The 19,594-nt window shown below is 33.9% G+C and overlaps 2 protein-coding genes across 5 annotated transcripts in view; one reads left to right on the top strand and one right to left on the bottom strand.

The window, feature by feature from the left end:
- Positions 1 to 19,594, top strand: part of LOC134839014 (uncharacterized) — a 335,027-nt gene that overhangs the window by 221,233 nt on the left and 94,200 nt on the right. The gene's annotated exons all lie outside the window — the stretch shown is intronic.
- LOC134839203 (acyl-CoA synthetase short-chain family member 3, mitochondrial-like) overlaps positions 1,239 to 19,594 on the bottom strand; it is an 80,199-nt gene continuing 61,843 nt past the window's right edge. Inside the window, exons 12-15 of one of the 3 annotated variants that reach the window (XM_063854676.1) lie at positions 19,467 to 19,566; positions 16,600 to 16,772; positions 2,800 to 2,819; positions 1,513 to 1,611 (exon numbers count right to left, since the gene is read on the bottom strand). In XM_063854676.1, coding sequence (XP_063710746.1) covers positions 2,811 to 2,819; positions 16,600 to 16,772; positions 19,467 to 19,566 — 282 coding nt within the window. In that variant the 3' untranslated portion in view covers positions 1,513 to 1,611; positions 2,800 to 2,810. Of the gene's footprint in view, positions 1,612 to 2,799; positions 2,820 to 16,599; positions 16,773 to 17,340; positions 17,408 to 19,466; positions 19,567 to 19,594 lie in introns of those variants that run through there. The other 2 variants (XM_063854675.1, XM_063854677.1) reach the window with 2 other exon arrangements.

Raw genomic sequence — 19,594 nt, 5'->3', positions numbered from 1 at the left:
TAAAGCATGAATAGGTTTGCACAACTTAAAAATGATCCTGATCATTAATTGATAACCTTCCAATTATTTCAAGTTAACCTTGATATTTCTAAATAAATTCATAGCCTGAAGCTGTTGATGACTTTTTGCAACAAAACACTTCGTAACATGAATCGGTTGGCAAATAAAATAAAGTTCGTTTAAGCAGCCTCATCAAACAATGAAACTTTTAATTGTTTTGACTGATTTTATGGCATGCATCGGCTCAAAATCAATCAATTTTTAGTTCTTTTCATTTCGATGAAACTTTGAATCACTTCAAACTATTTCCTTGCTAAACCGGTTAGCAAAAAATTAGAGTTTTTCTAAGCTTTGAGTTATACTAAAAAACTTGGAAGCAAGATTCGACATGCAAATGATTAAGGTTTGCTTATGAAATCTCATCAGGCGATGAAACTTCGATTTTATTCAGGTTGTCTTGTAGTATCGAAAAAGCCTGAACTTTTTACGCAAGCTCATCAAGCGATGACACATTAAACGTTTCAGTTAATTTCATTCGGTTCACGTTCAACATTCAAGTTTCTTTAGCAGCCTCATCAATCAATGAAACTTCGAATCAGTTCAAGTTCGTTTATAGGATGAACCAGGTCGATATAAATTACGTTTTAAGCAACCTCATCCAGCGATGAATCATTGATTTGTTCAAGTTATTTGATAGCATGGCTTGATTCGCAGGAACCTAAGTGTTTGAGATGTAACCTTGAAAAATATCAAACCATTTTATCAAATGAATCGCTTTGCAAAACATTTGAAATTTCTCTGTAGCTTATGCTGAATTGATGTCATTCATTTGGTACATAAGACAACCAACATGCGAGCATTGATTCAAATGTTTACATTGAAGGCAGGGGCAGATTTAGGGAGGGGGGCGGTTGCCCCTCCCTCAGGGATTCGACCTCCTGCCGTCCCCCTTTGGTACTTTCTAAGAAATCCATTTTTGGCCGACCGACTTTAAAGTTTTTCTAAAGGCGCCTTTGGCGCTAATATATACTAATTTTGAGGAGGGGGGGTTTGGACTGTTTTTTCAAAGGCGCAGAAAATTTGGCCAATACGGCGCAGAAAATTTGGCCAATACAGGGAGTAAACTGCGCTTAGAGAGAGCTCGAAAAATAATCTCGGTCGACCTAAAAAAAGGTCGACAAAATTTTCAAAAATTTTTTGAAAATCTGCCCTCCCCCCCTCGAGAAAATCCTAGATCCGCTCCTGATTGAAGGATTGATTTTTATTTGATTTGAATAAAGCACTATACAAATTTTTTGAAGTTATTATAATGCGGTGCTTTTGAACATTTACACATACACTTTCACTTCAAAAGAACACTGGTAAATTTGAAATTGACTACTTGTTCTTAAGAGCTTAACAAATATGGATCTAGGGACAAGAGATACAGAAAGCATGGTTCAAAATCTGGTATATATTAAACTTTGAAAGCGATATTTTGTTCGAAGGATAAAACTAGAGTTATGTGAAGTCTTTTCGGTTGAGCATTTGGGGTTGCTTTGCAAATCCGATCGACTGCAGCTGCTCAAGCAGTTCATCATAGGCTGTAGCGTCTTCTATAGTCGGAGGGATCTAAACAAGATATTCTGGTTCAAGAGAACTGAAACACTCAGGTCATCGTTTAAGGCTAATGTCAATTGCTGTTATACAAAGAAAAAAGCCTCATCACAAACCTTAGTGAAAATCAAGAAACTATCATGTAAACAGCTGCGAACTTACAAATCGCATACACAAGCAAAAAATATCCTAAATAACGCAAGTGGAAACCGAGTCTTCGTGTACTTTCTCGACTCACACTTAATTATGACCAACAAGATTCCCCATCCCTTTTTGTTCCGATTTTCGAAGAAAACGGAGTATTTATGCTCGGTGTTTTTTTTATTATTCGGTCAATTTTCACTGATCGAAATTATAATTTTCAACAAAACTTTTTTTGACCATATTTAAGATAAAGATATCAACTTCCTGAGTTCAAATGTAAAAAGATATTTTACCTCCGATTATTTTTTGTAAAATTATGGGGGTTTTTGAAAATTGCCAAATTTGCTATGTTCAGGACTAAATTATGCGCGCTTTGAAGAGTTTTTTCATAATGCTGAGAGCGTAGCGTAAAATATTTATGCGTGGCTAATTATACCGTACAACAAAATCGTTCCAAATTGAATTCAGGCTAGCTTATTGGTCGTATTAATTTCGTACGACTCAAAATTTTACACATTGATATTGTCCAAAATGTATAGGCTTTCAATATTTTTTCCCAAAATTTATATGATATAAATTAAAGCACAGACGGAACATTCAGGACTTTGCCCTGATATAAGAGCAGTCTTGTTACGTCTAATTTCATCGCATCACTTTTTGCGTCTGTTTTCGCATTAACAAGACCAAATATTTATTGAGCGCTGATTTATACTGCAAAAAAACTGAAGGGCTATTGAACACAAAAATACGTGACTTAGCTTGACAAATTGAAATTGTATAAAAAAACGCTTGCTTGAGTGAGAACCACATTAAAAACTCTAAGCTAAAAATTCCAATCTTTCGCTCGCCTCTTGTTTTAGATTTTTTGTACGTTTCAAAAATTTTCCTTGCAGTTTTCGGTATAGAATACTTTCGCAATACTTTTTATCCCATAATGTAATCGCTTCAATAAAACCAGAGGAGCAAACAAGTAGTTCCATGAGAACAGACATTGTATGATGTAACAGCCATCGACACGTTTCATGAACATCTTCATGAAAAAGGTATGAAAAAACGTACTTCATAAAGTTTTAAACAAGCTAAAATGAGAATACCATACACTAGCAAATTGAAATAATTAAACATAAAAATTAACGCATGTAAACACTTATGAAAATACCGAAATATAATAAAAAAGTAGAGGATTGAGAGCTTCAAAAAATTTGAATTTATTTAACCTAAGTTTTTTGAAAGTTTTTGAAAAATCATAAAAAACGTCATATCTCGAAAACTACAAGAATTTGAGAAGTGAAATTTGTAGGCAAGATTCGCAACTCTGAGAGTGCTCTGACAACCCCCAACTACAGGGTTGAAAACTTCAAATTTTCAGAAATTGTTAAAAATTAGGTTTTCTAGAAATGTTCGAAAATTGCCGTACCTCGTAGCCTAAAAGGATTTGGTTATTCATACATGGAGGCCAAAATCGCAACACCCGGGGAAACCCTGACAGCATCCCACTATTGGGTTGCTAATTTCAACATTGGTGAAAAAAAACACTGGGTTGCTAATTTCAACATTGGTGAAAAAAAAACACTGAACTGAAACAGGAAAATCGAAAAAAAAATCTTAGCCATTGCAATATACGATATAGCTTAAACATGAAAAAATTCTTTTGTTAAACATGCAAAAATAATACATTGAAAAAGCTAAAACATAGCGAGATAGTTATATTTAAATATATAATAGATATGAAAGTCAAATAAAAAAACTTAAAAAAACTTTTGCTTTAAATCTAGCAAAAGGGAAATGAATTGATTGATGAGGCAAGCAACAACTTACTAAAAGCTAAACTTTTTCGAACACTCCACTACAAATTCATTGGAAGGTCAATCTGAATTTTCCAGTTTGAAATTCGAATAATTTCACATCAATTTTTTGGCGGCGAGACAACTTTTTTTGGAATCCAAAGTTTTGAAAACGCCATCATTGCCTATTGATATTCTCTGAAAGTAGTTTCAGACTAAGAAAAAAAAGACCACTGAAAGGAAACAAAAATATCGAAGGTCATTACGCCGTCAGAAAAAAGCAACTCTATAACAAATAAGCTGACGGAATTTACAAAAACATACTGAATTTCAAAGACCAAAAATCCGGCCTTAGAGCTTTTTGATATTCAAGAACAAATCATTCGATAAAAATTAACCCAATTTGAGGAAACTGGTTCAATAGGTAATTTTGCATTCGTTGCGAAATCTTAAAACTCAAACCCACTTTCGATACTAAACGTAGATCACGTTTTCCGTGACCTTTACATATTTGCTGCTCGATAGTGGAGTTTGCCTTCCTTTTAAAAAATGAAATGAACTGAAAATAAAGAGAAATCAAAAGTCAAACCGCGAAAAAACTAATTTGAGCGTGAACAAGTTTTAAGGCTTCTTCCTGAAAAAAAAACAATCAAGACCAATGTAGGATTCTTCACTACGTTCATTGACTCTTAAAAACTACAAAAAGAACCAGACTTGACCTGAATTAAGCAATGATGACTTGCTTCTTGAAACCTTTCTATCAAAAAAAAATACAATGAGCGTAGTATACTAACATAGAATCATGTTGTGTTGACTTTGCTTGGAAAACATGGATTCGCATAACAAGTTCACCCAAGAAAAAGCCAAAAATGCACTTAGAATTATGGTAGAAGATGTCTATATTCAGGGGCGGATCTAGGATTTTCTCAAAAGGGGGGCAGATTTTCAAAAAAGTTTCAAAAATTTTGTCCACCTTTTTTTAAGGTCGACCAAATTGATTTTTCGAGCTCTCCCAAATCACTAAAAAGACCGTTTTGGTCAAATTTTCCGCGCCGCAGGCAAACTTTTGTGAAAAACAGGCCAAAAAGGCGTTTTCAGGCAGTTTTTTGGAAAAATATGACCAAAAAATCGCGTTATTTGGCGCTTGCTACCCCCTCAAAATTAGTATAAATTGGCGCCCCCCTCAAAATTAGTATATATTGGACCCTTTTGTGTTGGTAGGGGGTCGAATCCCTGAGAAGGGGGCGTCCGCCCCTCCCCTAAATCGCCTCTGTCTATATTTATTGCTATTTGTTTTCATTTCATTATCAGAATTATACCTGTGCTTCTTGAATGACTGAACCAATGTCAATTCTTTGTACAGTAGAGCCCTAAGAAAAGGATTTACGATGCCAAAAATCAAATCATTAATTCTGTTGAACCTTATTGACCTCTAGGTAGGCTCCAAGTATTTTAAACGAATCACTACCACAGGGACTTTACTAAAAAACTTAACTCGATCCCTTAGTGGCTTTCCTTTTTTAGTCGTAAGTCGCGGAGTAGTCGGTACACAAAATTTGCCGAGATAATAAAAAATTATACTTGATGGTATTCTTTGAAAGTGACATTAGTATATAAAAAAGATGAGCATTGAAAACACACAAAAAAAAACATTTTAAGAAAATTAGCAGACACAAACTGTTGACAACAAATAAGCAGATGAAATCTAGAAAACAATATTAGAAATACAAACAGGATTGAATACGTTTGAGCTCGTTATTTGAAACCGTCAAATCAAGACAAACTATAATAAGCGCAGTACCTAAATGCAGAATTATGTTCGTTCGACAGTGGTTTAAAAAACAGGATCATCACACTTTTGCAGTTGGATAGCAGAGTCAAACCGCGAAAAATCAAAATTGAGCGTGAACAAATTTTAGGATTATTTTCTGAAAAAAAACACCAAGACCCGTATAAGAGTCTTCGCTATCTTCATGACTGTTCAACAAAAATTATCGAGCGGTAACTAAGCACCCGAGTTGACCTTTATAGACGAAAAATGCTCATGTAATTCCAAACAATATAAGTGCGTATCACACCATCCCATACATAGAGTGTATAGAAAAAAATTGGATCATACAATTTCCAGGTATCAAAAGAAAACTCCAACTCGCGTATTTTTTCTCTTTTTTAGCCGAAAAAAAATCTTTTAACGCTCGAGCAAACATGCTTCGCAAAAAATACAAACAAAAAATTGTGCATTTTGTCTTTAATGTAATCCAAAATTTTTTTTATATAAAAAATCAAGAATGGAACCCAATTTATTGTGTAAATCTATATTTAATTTTTAAATGTAAGATAAAATTTAAACTGTCAAAAAACAGACCACAATTTCCTTTCATTAAAGTTTTGGAAGTAAAATTTCCAGATATATACAAAAGAATTAGGGTTTTTACTCAAATTTTGAAGTGTAATTTAAACACAGAGGCGAAGCTGAGCTTCGCAATATTTGCGAAACAACAAGTATAGGATTAAAACACCAAGACTCTCAAGAACTATCAAAGACAACTTCGAAACTTGTAACCGTAGATAAAACAACTACAAAAAAATATGAAAATGAAAATCATTTTTTTAAATGTTCAAATTACTATTAAAATTTTAAAGTGGACCAACTGGGGTTCAACTTGAACATTCGAAAACTTAAAATTGGGGCCAAAATGCTAACGATCTCATAAAAAATATCAATCATTTGTAGGAAAAAAATATTAGGTGTATAAACCGACAGAAGTAAAACGACAGCCTTTTAGCTGAAAGCCAACCAAAATTTTTTGGCACAATATTATTGGAAAATACACAAATACAGCCCAAATAGCATCCACGAAAGCGATATAGGTACTGTATTCAAGGTGAAATCAATTCGGAAACTAAGCAGAGAGCTAAGATCGAAAGCCTTATAATCATCAGCGAAATATCGATGTTCTATAACTATATGTGCAATCAACCTATCAACATGAATGAAAATAGTTCAAAAACAAACATGCCAAGACAAAAGCATGCAAAATTAGCATGGAAACAAAATTTATCAAGCGGTCACAAAACAGAAAAATCTAGGCAGAATCCCTTCAAGCCAAAAAAATCTTATCAAAAAAAATGTTCAGTGCCCTTTCCCCTCAGAAGACAAACGCACACAAAAAATTTTATCGGTCATCAAACGATGCAATAATGGCGCACTCAGTAGACAGAGAAAAAAAATAAGCCCAAACCAATTAAATCGAAAAAAGTAGACAAAAAAATTGGAAAAAAAAACTTTAACGATTCGAGTTGGTAAAATTACAACCAATGTAAGCAACAAACTTCGATTCTGCCAAATTTATAGAAATCTTTAGAATTTAAATTTGTTTGCACCCATGAATGATTTTTAGATATGGCAACTAAGCAGACAAATAATAGACCGAAACATTTTGAACCGAAATTTTTACCAATTGAAAAAAAAAACAGGTCATGGCCAGATTCGAACCAAGGACCTTTGCCTTCCCAGGCAAACTTGTTACCTCTAGGCTAAGGATAATCAATTTGAAATGCCTGTGAACCAAAGTACCACCAAGAGTCGATGAGTGCTTACCAAATTGAACTGAAGAGCAGCAGAATTTGAAAAAAGTTCTTTTTTTAGAGAGTATTACCATTGATCAAACGACTTATTTGATTAGTTAAGGATGCTGTAAAGGACCCTAGTGTAGCACCGGACCAGAAGGCAGTTCTGGACGGAGAATTGAAGCAGTTGCTTCTGAGTGTGAATAAAGCCAACACAAGAAAATTTTGGAGTTTTTGGCTACAAGGGTAAACCAATCAGTTGGACAGCACAGACAGGTTTCATAAACTTATGGCGTATTGTGAGGACCTCAATGAGCGGTTGAGGGAACAGGAAAAGTATTGGAGAAAGGATTTTCTGGTCATACTAAATCCCCCTTTTGATGCAAAAGACGAAAAAAATGGCGAAAAAGCGAAAAACGTTAATTGGTTTTGTAAAAAAGACTTGAATGTTGATTTAATTGATTGTGAATTGAAGGCCCATCACGTGTTATCTAGTTACAGGGAGTTAACCGATGGCTTGATGCCAAGTTGTATAGTAAAACTTAATAAGTTGAATGTTGAAGATGATGTGTACCGCTATCAAAAAAATTTTGAAACTGAGGATAAAAAAATGAGATGATTATATAGACATCTATATAAAAGACTGCTAACCACCTATAGAGGCTACTCTTAAGAACTTTGCTGATTCACAAAATTAAGCGACTTCTACAAAAAACTGCAGTATATCTGTTCTTCGCTCCGACAAAAAAAGAAGCAAGCAACAAAATATAGGCTCATATGAAATCATCAAAAGATGTACTCGCTCTTGAAAAACCCGAATCGAAACTCAAATGGGAGAACTTCTTCTAGTGCTAACCCTTTCAAGCGACAAATTGCTATCGTGATCAGATATGAAAAACCGACTAAGTTATTTGCCAATTTGTCTCCCAAGCAGAAAAAAAACAAATAACAGTCCCTGTATCAAATTACTAAATCTTGTTTTTTTGTAAGTGACGCTGTCGTGTTGCCGGTACTACGTTACTCTTATTGACTGTTAAAAAGCATTTGTGTTTAAATTACAATAATCAGTGATGGCATGTAATCAACTTATATTATTGTTATTTAAGCTTTCAACAAGCTCAGTAATTTTGTGCTTTGTGTGTTTAGTTACATCCAATGACTAAAACAACTCAATTGTTAATACTTATATTCCTTAGTGACGTAAGTTGTAAGTTAATAACTAAAACATGTTATGCTGAACTATACTGATATGCTTCGATTTTCGATAGAAGTAAACATTGTTTCTATTTTCTTTTGATACTGAGCTTTCTATTAACAACATTATGTTGAGACATCGCGTGAAACAAAAAAAATTCGGATCGTAATATTTACCTTTCAGGATTGAAATCTAAATTTCTTCTGATATTTCCAGCCTAAAATCATACGAAAATTAACAATAAAAACAACGCATCACGACAACAGCAAACAATTTGAATAAAATTGAGTCACACAGAACAATATATTGAGCTCAAAGTGATTCTCCGCTAAAACTCAAAAAAAATCGAGAAAATCATAAAAATTAGCGAAGGGATTTTCCGCTTCGCTCTTTACATTTAAATGAATCATTGTTATGCTTTGGTCCTATACGATAAAAACCCAAAGCCACAAGAAATGGCTAAAACCTTCACAATATTACAAAAGATAATGAAAAGAAGCGATTTTCGCTAACATCTTTTGTAAATGTGATAACAGGGGTCATTCTTTATTCCTACTTTCAATTCCTCTTTTTGTTGTTCGAGTGAAGCGATTTTCCGCTGACCTTGAAACAAACTCAAACAGTACCAATGTTATAAGTGAGAGACGGGGAAGCATTTTCGCTGATTTATCAATTTAACTTGTAACCTAAAAAAAAGAACAATTACATTGAAGTAGATTCTGACAAACATTATATTTCTGACTGAAGGCCTTTTTCCGCTGAAGTTAGACTTCAGTGAAATTATATAGCTATGCTTCTGTAATCAGTGAAGTTTCTAAAATTGGGGAGAGCAAAGGGGGAGAGCAAAGCAATTTCCGCTGACCTCTCAAAATAATCTCTAACTTGTTAAATTGATTTTTTTCTCCAATTATGTATTAAAATAAATAAAGCGAAGCATGCACTGCTCATGTATCTGGTTTTCTTTTCTCTCTTTTTTTAAAATCTAAAAAAGAAGCAAAAAATTTTTTTATCTCATGCAGCTCTGAACACACAGAAAAACTCATAGGACGCTTTTTGCACATAAAATATTTAGAACTTCTAGCGACAAATTTGTAAAGCAATAACAAACAGCAGTCCTTGTCAAAGATTTGAATCAAATTAAAACGAAATGCTTTTTCTACAAAATATACGTTCTCCTGGAGCAAATCATGAGACCTTGAATGTACTGCTTCAGCAACGAAACCTGAAGCCTTTTTTGGAAACCTGGCTTAGGGACATCTAATTTTTTTACAATTTTTTGCCAAAATGATTTTAAGCAGATAGCCACATATAAAAAATTAAAGGTAGGCGTGGAGTAGTAGCAATTCTTTGTAGACAAGAAAACGTTTTAAAGATTTTGAAACACACAGCCTAAAAAAATCCAAATTCTTACTGTTTCGACGATCTGTAACAAACAGAAACTGTTTCTAACTGCAGTTTACAAGTCATCCAGTGCAAAAAATTACAATTTCCTTGAAATTTAATAAACCATGTGACTGAAAAAAAATTAACACTAAAAATTAAAAAATTTAATAAGTGAAGACTTTAACATAGATGCACCTGTTGTGACACAAGATAGCACGCAACTCATTGAAAAAATGGAATTCTGGACCAAATAAACAGCACGCGTGCTACACAGAACTCTCGAAGAACCATAGATTTGGCCTTCGCAAACTTTCCATGCACCACTAAAATTATTGAACACGCAATCACTGATGATTATGGTATTGAACTTGATTTCAACATTGAACTCATAAAAAAAGGAAGATTTTTACGGTAAAAATTACGAAAATCTGCAAAAACAGGAATTAAAAATTGATATCAACTAGTTTTAAACAAAAAAACTATTCGGAAATTGAGTTTGAAGATAGTGTAATTGGTATTGATGAAAAAAATGAGTAACTGCAGCAGCAAATTCAGAGCACTGAATTGTCAAAAATGCGAGTGCTAAAAAACACAAATTACCAAAAGTACATCAATATCAGGGTATTTTGGAGCCAAAGCAAAAACTGTAACAGCAAACTGTCAAAGTCAAAAAAATGGTATCGGAAAACAAAAAAAGGTTTTTTCAATGGCCTATTCTTTGAAAACACCGGAAAACCCAAAAAAAAAACTTTTTTGATTATGTGAAAGAAGTTGGAGGCGATCATAAACAAATGTTCAAAAACCGGAAGAAAATCTTAAAACTGCATAAGAGTTGAATGACTATTTCGGCTCAATCAGTCCAGAGTTGTCATCTGGATTTCAAAAGAGTGATTTTTCAAAAATTATTGGCATACAAATTCTTTTATTATGTCACAATTTGATGAACAGGACGTTTATGACACAAAGCAATTGCCTAACAAAAAATCTGTGGATGACATGGGGCTGTCAAAATACCAAATCAAAACAATTAACCATATTATATTAGCTCATTTGACCAATATTTTTAACCAGCAAAAAAGCAAAGCAGTTTATCCCAGTTGTCTTAAAACAGCAAAGTCTATAGACCTATTTCTTTAGTTCCTGTTATCGGAAAATTTTTTGAAGAATTATCAAAACGAATAATTCATTTTTTCGATATGTTTGACGTCTTAAGCAATAAACAGTTTGGTTTTCGCAACAAATGCTCTACAATTGATGCTATAGAGCAAACTTTAAAGATTCTTATCAAAAGCAAAACTACTAATTAATTGGCGCACTGCACTCTTAGATCTATCCAAAGCTTTCGATACTGTTGATCACAACACTCTTATTCACAAGTGTCACCTTACAGGCTGAAAGGCGTTCCCCTCAGTTAACTGAAATCCTACCTCAGCAATAGAGACCAATATGTCTTTCATTCAAACAGTTGTTCAACAACAAAGAAGCTTCTCTGTGGGGTATCTCAAGGTTCTGTTTTGGGTCCACTGCTTTTTTTTATTTATATCAATGATCTTCCCAACATACCACAGCACAGCGAATGTATTCTTTATGCGGATGACACTAATTATTTTGGAATACTCAACGAAACTAAAGAACTTAGATTTGCAATTACTATCAGATTGGATGGAAAATAATAAACTTACAATAAACAAAGGAAAACACAAATGATGAGTACCAATGGATAAAAAAATTTGAAAGTTTTACTAGGAATCAAAACACGATAGAACTAAAAAGAGCAGTAAAACACCTGGGATTAATTTTGAATCGAAATATTACCTTCAACCAACATATTGATTCAGTAAGAAAAAATACAAACGATTCATTTACATTTTTTACCAAACAAGACAGTTTCTCGGTTTATCGGTTCTCATTAGAATTTACAAGCAGTTTATACAACCAATATAACAATATGGTGTATTAGTATAAGGAGTTAGCAATAAAACCACTCCAAAAAATTTGCAAGTACAACAAAAAATTTTAATTCGTATTGCGTTTCGCCTCAAAAAACACAAGAAGTAAGGACAATAAGAAAAACGCAAGTAAATTGCTCAATCAAAAAATTACACGTACACGAACTGCGGAAATTACTCTCTGAAGTAATAAGACGAGAACATGAAAATGACAAAGTGAACAACTTTATTTCAAAACAAGAATGAGACAAATCACTCGATACCACTAGATGAATAAAATCACTAACAACAAACAAATTAACAGAAAACTAGCATTAAACGCACCGCCGGTGCTTCGAATTTTTCATCAACTCATGAAAAACTGCATATATTGGAAACCAGATCTACAGGCTTTTAGTGTACTCTGACAGCACCCAATTACATTGTTGGTAATTTCATATTTATACTTTTTTTTCAATTCCTATTTTCCGTCAAATCTCGAAAATGTCGAATCTCGAAACGTAAAAATATTTGAGTAGTCATTTTTTGAGGCCAGATTTACAACTCCTGGGAGTACCCTGGCAGCACCCAATTACAGGGTTGGGATATTTAAATTTAGTGCATTTTTCTCAATCTAAGTTAACTAAAAATTTTTAAAAAAATCATGAAAAGCCTGATATCTCGAAAAAACTAAAAGAACTGGAGCAGTCATAAATAGAGGAAGAATTTGCAAACCCTATGAGTACCTAGACAGCAACCAACTACAGGGTAAGGAATTTCAATATTTGAAAGCAAAAATCAAATTTTTGAAAAAATCACAAAAAACCTCATATCTCGAAAACTACAAGGATTTGAGCAGTCGAAATTGGAGGCAAGGTTCGCAAACCAGTAGAGTACTCTGATAGCTGCCAAGATAGTTCCAAACTACAGGGTTGAGTATTTCAAGTTTTGAAGAAAAAAATCCTTTAAGTTTTGTGAAATTTTTTTTGAAAAAACCACAAAAAACGTCATATCTGGAAAACTACAAAAATTTGAACAATCCTAATGAAAATGAAAGCTCGCAACCCCTGAGAGCACTCTGATAGCCTTCAACTACAGGTTTGGAATATCAATTTTTTTGAAGAAAAAATTATGTTTAGGTTCACTGAAAATTTTTTGAAAAAATCACAAAAAACGTCATATCTCAAAAACGACTTAAATTTGAGCAGTCCAAATTGGATGCAAGTTTCGGAACCCCCTGAAAGTAATATAATAGCCCCCAACTACAGGGTTGGGCATTTCCAATTTTCAAAAAAATTTTGTTAAGTTTTCTGAAAAATTTTTGAAAAAAAAATCACAAAAACGTCATCTAAAAAACTACAAGGATTTGAGCAGTCATATTTGAAAGCAAGATTCGCAACCCCTGAGAGCACCCTGACAGCACCCAACTACAGGCTAAGGAATTTGAAATTAATTCAATTTTTTTAAAATCACAAAAAACGTCATATCTCGAAAACTACAAGGATTTGAGCAGTCATAATTGGAGGCGGCAGGTGATTTTAAACAAGTGATATAAAAGAAGGAAAAAAGATAGAAAAAACAGATTAAAAAATTGAGAAAAAAAATGGGAAAAAATAGAAAAAGAAGTATCGAAAAAAGACAGAAAAAAAGGATAGAAAAAAGATCGAAAAAGAAGGCTCGAAAAAAAGGCAGAAAAAATATAGAAAATCCAGACATAGAAAGATTGTAGACAACAGCTTGACAGTAGTAATTTTAAACTGAATCATCGAAAGCAAATTGCAAGTTAAAAAATTAGGAGACGGGTAGACAAACATAATCAAATTAATTTAAAAAGCAGGTACACAGACAGACAGATTTAATTTGACCTCGAAAAAAATACTGAAAAACTTCTGACCTTGCGGAAAACTAATTGAAAAAATTTCTTAAGCATTGCAATATATGATATAGCTTAAACATGAAAAAATTCTTTCGTTAAACATGCAAAAATTCTACGCTTAAACATAGGAGATAGCTGTCACTAGCATTTAAATATAGTATAGATAACATTAATATCTGTGCGAATACGGACACTATATAATTCTCTAACTAATTTCAAAACGAATACCATTAAAGACATTTTAATTGCGCCTAAACAGACTATAGACAAACTTATGCATAAAATCAGAGATACTTATTTAATTGATTGCGACTTCATTGTTTTGGTAAAAAAGTAATTAGATAGTTTTTTTTCAAAATCATTGAACCATAAAAGCGTACACCAGAAAAAAACATCGTTTTAATTGAAATAAAGCAAATAAAATAATATACAATTTTCAAGCCAGAAAACTGTTTTTTTTGCTACTTTTCTTTGCTCGTATATATTTCTGAAAAATATATTAAAAAGATGCAAGATATTTTTTTCTGGATAAATGTTACTTATATTATACAATCAAGTCCATATAAGATAGTACTTAAGAGAAATTTCTCAACGGCGCTTCAATTGAAATACCTTCTGTGCTTGCTCAAGTAGGTGCTCCTTCATCCTTCAAAGATAAGTTTTCTATATTGTTATATTACTGCACTACTACAAATCAAATTTATTTATTTATACCCGTGCTTCAATTTTCATTGAACCAATTCAGATTCTTTTCAAAAAAAAGCCCCCAAAAAATGACAATAAAATAGCTTCACGGCATCAACATGAACCATCAAAGAAGTTGAAGTTGACTGACCTCTGCAATGAGGACCTGTTTTATTTTGAGCGAGCTTTATCATTCAGCTGCCAAATCAAATGTCTATCCATTCAACTGTTGTCTATTATGTTCTGAAAGATATTATACAGAAGTGGTACCAAACGCAGCTATCAAATGAGTAATAGAGACCATTCAACAAACGCTTTTGAAAGAAACGCCAAAATCAAGCTAAAAAAATACCAACTTCGAAGTTTCAAAGAAAAGATATCATCTTAAAACTTTTAAATGAAGAATATTTTCTGATTGAATGACTAAAGCTAATGCTTCTAAATGAAGAAATTTTTCTGATTGAATGAATTAAACTAATTTCATAAAACTAACCCATATTGACCCAAAACTGGACCGATTAGTATTTATTTTTATTGCGCTGTGAAATACAAAAAAAATTAAAATCTGCTATAAGTCTATAGAAATCTAATTTCACGTCATTTATATTTTTGTTAACACCGAGAGCAGAACTTGCCTTCCTTTTAGGAAATAAACTTGAATTTTAACTGATACACAGAAGCCAAGCGGAACATCGCATCAATTGGGATACAATGCAAGCGCAGCATTGCACGCTAGCGAATAGAACAAGAGACGGAAATAACAAAATCGACAAAATATATATCTTTGTTTTGGGGGTGGAGAGTATTAAAGCTTTTAGTACTTATCGAGCGGCCACTAAGGTGACAAGAAGTGGCTAGACACCCATTCAGCCGAAAACAAAAAAGTCAGAAGAAACTGTTGTCATACAAAAATTTCGAACAAATAAGTTTTAAAATTTTGAAATCTTGCAACAAATAATCTGAGTTTTTCAAAAAAAAAAATCATTTTTTTTGTCTTTGAATCGACACCAAAAAAATAACTACGCCGATAAAACCTAAACGGAAAAAATTTAGGTCGAATAAAACTTAAACGCAAAAAAAAGGAAAAGAGAAGCCAGGGCTATTAATTTTACAAATTAGAGGAGTAAATCGAAAACACTTGCATCCACAATAAAAATTGCTAACAACAGAAAACAGTTTTCCAATTTGGCAACTAAGCCGACAAAAGATAGCAGACAAACGAAAGTCCGACAACTCAATTTTTCCCGGAAAAAAATTCAATTTCATATATGCTGAAAAAATATGGTCCAGCCGGGACTCGAACCCCAGATCTTAGGGTTGAAAGGCAACAGCGTTACCTGTAAGCCAAGGGGGAAGGAGTCTCGAAGGAGTCGCTAAGGTTCACTAGTAAAGCAACTTCACACACAGAGGCCAAGCTTCGCTTCGCAAACACTTGCGAGAACATGACAAAAAGCAGCTCTATGAAGTGCAGTAATAAAAATTAGAAATAATCCTTTCGAACATGCGAAAGAAAGATTCGAACATGCAACAAACATTCTCACAAACTAACCACTAAGCCACGGAAGCTTAATTGGTATCATTAACCACTCAGTCACTAATCAAGCAGAGAACAGAGAACTTTTATTGGCGAGTTAGGTGACAAAAAAGAATGTTCGTAATAACACACTATGCTGATCGCAAAAGTAAAAAAAATTTCTTAGTGAAGAACCAAAAAAATCCTTGGGAAAATACTTCAAATCTCCAATTCATCAGATAATTTTAGCATGTTACCCCTTGTTCGATTCTTAGAAATATTCTTAAGGACACTAAACCTTCATAAGAGATGTTTTGTATTAAAATGAGAATTTAAAAATTCCACGCAGGCGAAGCTGCACTAAAAACACGCAAAAAACCGGCAAGACAGCTTAAGAACTTGTCTGCAGGAAAAAAAAAATTTGAAAAATAATTTGTTTCAACTGAGTTCGATATTCAAACCACAGTACTACAGATTGAAATGTATTTGCTTTTTCCAATCACCTATCCGACTTGCTGCCTTATTTAGTTATAAAATATCAAGTAGCAATAGATGATGCGCTTCAGAAAAATTTGAGCAGATACACTGGAAAAAGAATGGCTTCGCAATGTTAAAAACACAACGGAAAAACTTCATTGCGTCGTTTCACGAAAAAAAGTTACAAGAAACAAAGTAAATACAGTTGCTGTACAGGTAGCAAGAGAACAAACTTTTCAAATTAGCCCGTTTTTTTTTTTGCTTAAAACGAAAAAAATTAGCCGAAAAATTCAAACGTTTCGAAAGTTCCATATTGCGGCCCGTCAAAATAACGAGTGAAGAAGGGCTTTCATCTGACCCGCCGACGATCCGAGTGAGCAAACCGCATCCAAGAAATGGGAAACAAGTGGTTGATATATGCAAGTACATTGGCCCAGGTGATGACTAACAGAGAAGGGCGCATCTTTAGCAAGTGACGCCATTGTAGTTCTGGATATCTTGCCCGATCTGGTCTTGGGCAGCTTGGACACCACCAGCACCCTGCTCATGGCTGCCACTGGACCTATGTCGTGCCTCACTAACTGCACCAACTCCTTACACACTAGATCCACGTTGGACACTCCTGGAAAAAAAAACATTTCTCTTGGATTTGCTAATAAACAGACAGCATGCCGTCCACTAACAGGATTATTTTGCCTTCACTTGAAACTTTATTCGCAATCACCTAGGGGAAACTTTGGTTTGCAAATGGAGGTTTTAATAACAAAAAGTTGAAAAAGGTGGCATTGTGGTGCATCGGGTGGCGTTGTCGCGCATCGGTAGTGATGGTGCCCAGCAACCATATGATTTCGGGTTCAATTCGATCGTGCACTGCAATTTACCACGTCAACTCTTGTAAGATAGTCATAGCTTACTAAACTTTGAATAATTAACATTCTGGTTAGTTAATCAGCCAAAAAAAAATCGAAAAATCGGATTTTGCCTTTCAAAAAAAGAACCGAATTTTAAGTTTGTTTTAGAAGTGAGCTACAAATAATGCGAGGTGTAAAATAGTAAACGCCGTCTCAAGTCGTTTCTCGTCTCCCTGAATTATCCTGTGCACTCATCACACAAAGATTGTTCCTTAAAGTATACATACACAAGTCAATCATCAAGGTTAAAAACTTGAAAAGATTAAAAACAAGACAAGAGAATGAAAAGATTAGAAAAAGGATACCAAACTGATTAAAAGTCATTATTATACTTCACCTTCGTTGGCTGAAGGAAAAATACAACATAAAACTAGGATAGCCGGTTGCTGTGAAAGTAGAATCAAATGTTCCGACCACATTCTCATAAAAAATATATATTTTTTTCAAATTAGTTTCTTTTGTTGTGCGTCGTATGATGATAGAACTATAAAATAGCGTAGAAATTTAGTGAATTAGGAGAAAACGACTAGAAAGGTCTTTGAAAAAATTAAACGAAAAAAATGAAAAACATTTTCAACAAAAAATTTTAATTTTTTGCACAAAAAATTTCAAACATTTTGAAAGTTTTTTTTTAAACCAGAGAAGTGCTAAATGAAGCCTCCAAAATTAGTTTTCCATGCTCTTTTTCCTTCCCCCTCCTCATATAAGCATCAATTTCATGATGTAACAAGTGGTTTTACAAGGTTGAGTATTAAGACCAAATATGTTTGTCATGGCCTAATTAGTCCGTATGCCAAATTTTATAACAATCCGACAATAAGAACAGAAAATTTACTCAGCAGGTGGGGGAAGGAAAAAGAGCTGTTTTCCTTTGACAAAAAAAGTTTTTTTAAGCCTAAATTACTAAAGTTCATATATAACAAACGTTACTCGGTCGCTTGACACGCTCGAAATCGACTGAAACTCGAAAATGCAAACCAGTTTTTCTCGACACTGGGACAACTCTATATAAATTTTACACAGAGACGAAGCTTCGCTTCGCAAACACTAGCGAGAACACATTTCAAAAAACTGCAAGAGATATTGAGTTAGAAAATTTCGAAATCGAGTTTTTATGATTGTTTTTTGAAACAAATTGCTTTTTTTTCGTTTCATTTGATGAATCAAACATGCATCAAATGTGTTAACTTATTACTATTCGAATATCAAAGCTGTAAAGGTGCCCCAAAGCTTTCAAAAAACTGTAAAGACGTCCCAAAAAGGCAGCAATATTTCCTACTTAGGTTGAAAAAAAAAGATTCTTAATAATACACTAAGCTGACCCTAGTGTATTCTTGTCGTTCGAATCACGACTGAAAGGGCTCTTATATGCAGTATCACTCGACCCAGTCCGATGATTGTCGTACTTGATTTTGCGTGGAAAATTATAAGGCAACCAAATACAAAGTTCTTCCCATTTTCAATGGTAGGAACAACAAGAATAACCAATTGATGTGCAAGTAGCACAAAATATTTCGATCACAGTAAATTCAGTGAGCCAAATAAAAAAATTCGGTAGACAAAAAAAAATGTTTGATTTTTTTGTCACTTGGCGTGAATGAGTGTGGCTTAAATAACGTTTCAAACGCAGTATAATTAGAGAGGAAAGCAGGGGCGGATCTAGGATTTTCTTGAGGGTCGGCCAAATTTTTCTTAGGTCGACCAAATTAATTTTTGATTTTCTTAGCTCTCACAAATTACTATAAAGACCCTATCTTGACAAAACTTTCTGCAACGCAGGAAAATTTTTTGAAAAAAGCTTTTTTGGGCACTTTTTGGAAAATGTTGAGCAAAAGATCGCGTTTTATCGGCGCGCGCTCCGCCTTCAAAATTAGCATATATTGGCCCTAAAAACGCCTTTAGAACAATTTTAGGGTCATTCAGCCAAAAATGGATATCTCAAAATAGTACAAAGGGTGGACCTTTTGGGTCGGCACGGGGTCGAATCCCTGATGGGAGAGGGGAGGCCGGGCTTCAGCCTCCTCCCCCAAATCCACCCCTGTAGAAAGGCATCATTTTTCTCACTGATTATAGAATGTATTAAGTGCAAGTTAGTCTGCAAATTAGCCTGAGTTTTTTGAAATCCGAATCAAGAAACACAGGGCTTAAATATGATCCAACAACTGACCACCTACCAGTTTTTCTTGAGTTACTCAAAAATGGGCGAAAGTAAAGAATAGATAATCCATAGTTCCTTTCGGTAACTTACAGTGAAGCGGTCAGAACAACCATCTAAGTTTATTTGCGGCACATGATTTATGAGTGACAAGCAAAAAAATACAAAACACCTTCCTTAGTATTCGTGGTCGGAACAAAAAGGTGAATCGGCACCAACTTGATGATAAAGCTCAATATGGATTGTTTACCTGCTTTAAGAACAGCCACACCTAGCGGAACTAATCCTTTGATCTCGTCTGGAACTGGAATTACTGCACACTCCGTAATTGATGAGTGCTTCAGCATGGCCTGAAATATTTTCATATCAAGTCACCTT

Source organism: Symsagittifera roscoffensis, chromosome 2 (genome assembly GCF_963678635.1).
Source record: "Symsagittifera roscoffensis chromosome 2, txSymRosc1.1, whole genome shotgun sequence".
Taxonomy (NCBI): Eukaryota; Metazoa; Xenacoelomorpha; order Acoela; family Convolutidae; genus Symsagittifera; species Symsagittifera roscoffensis.
This window is presented reverse-complemented; position numbering and strand designations above follow the sequence as displayed.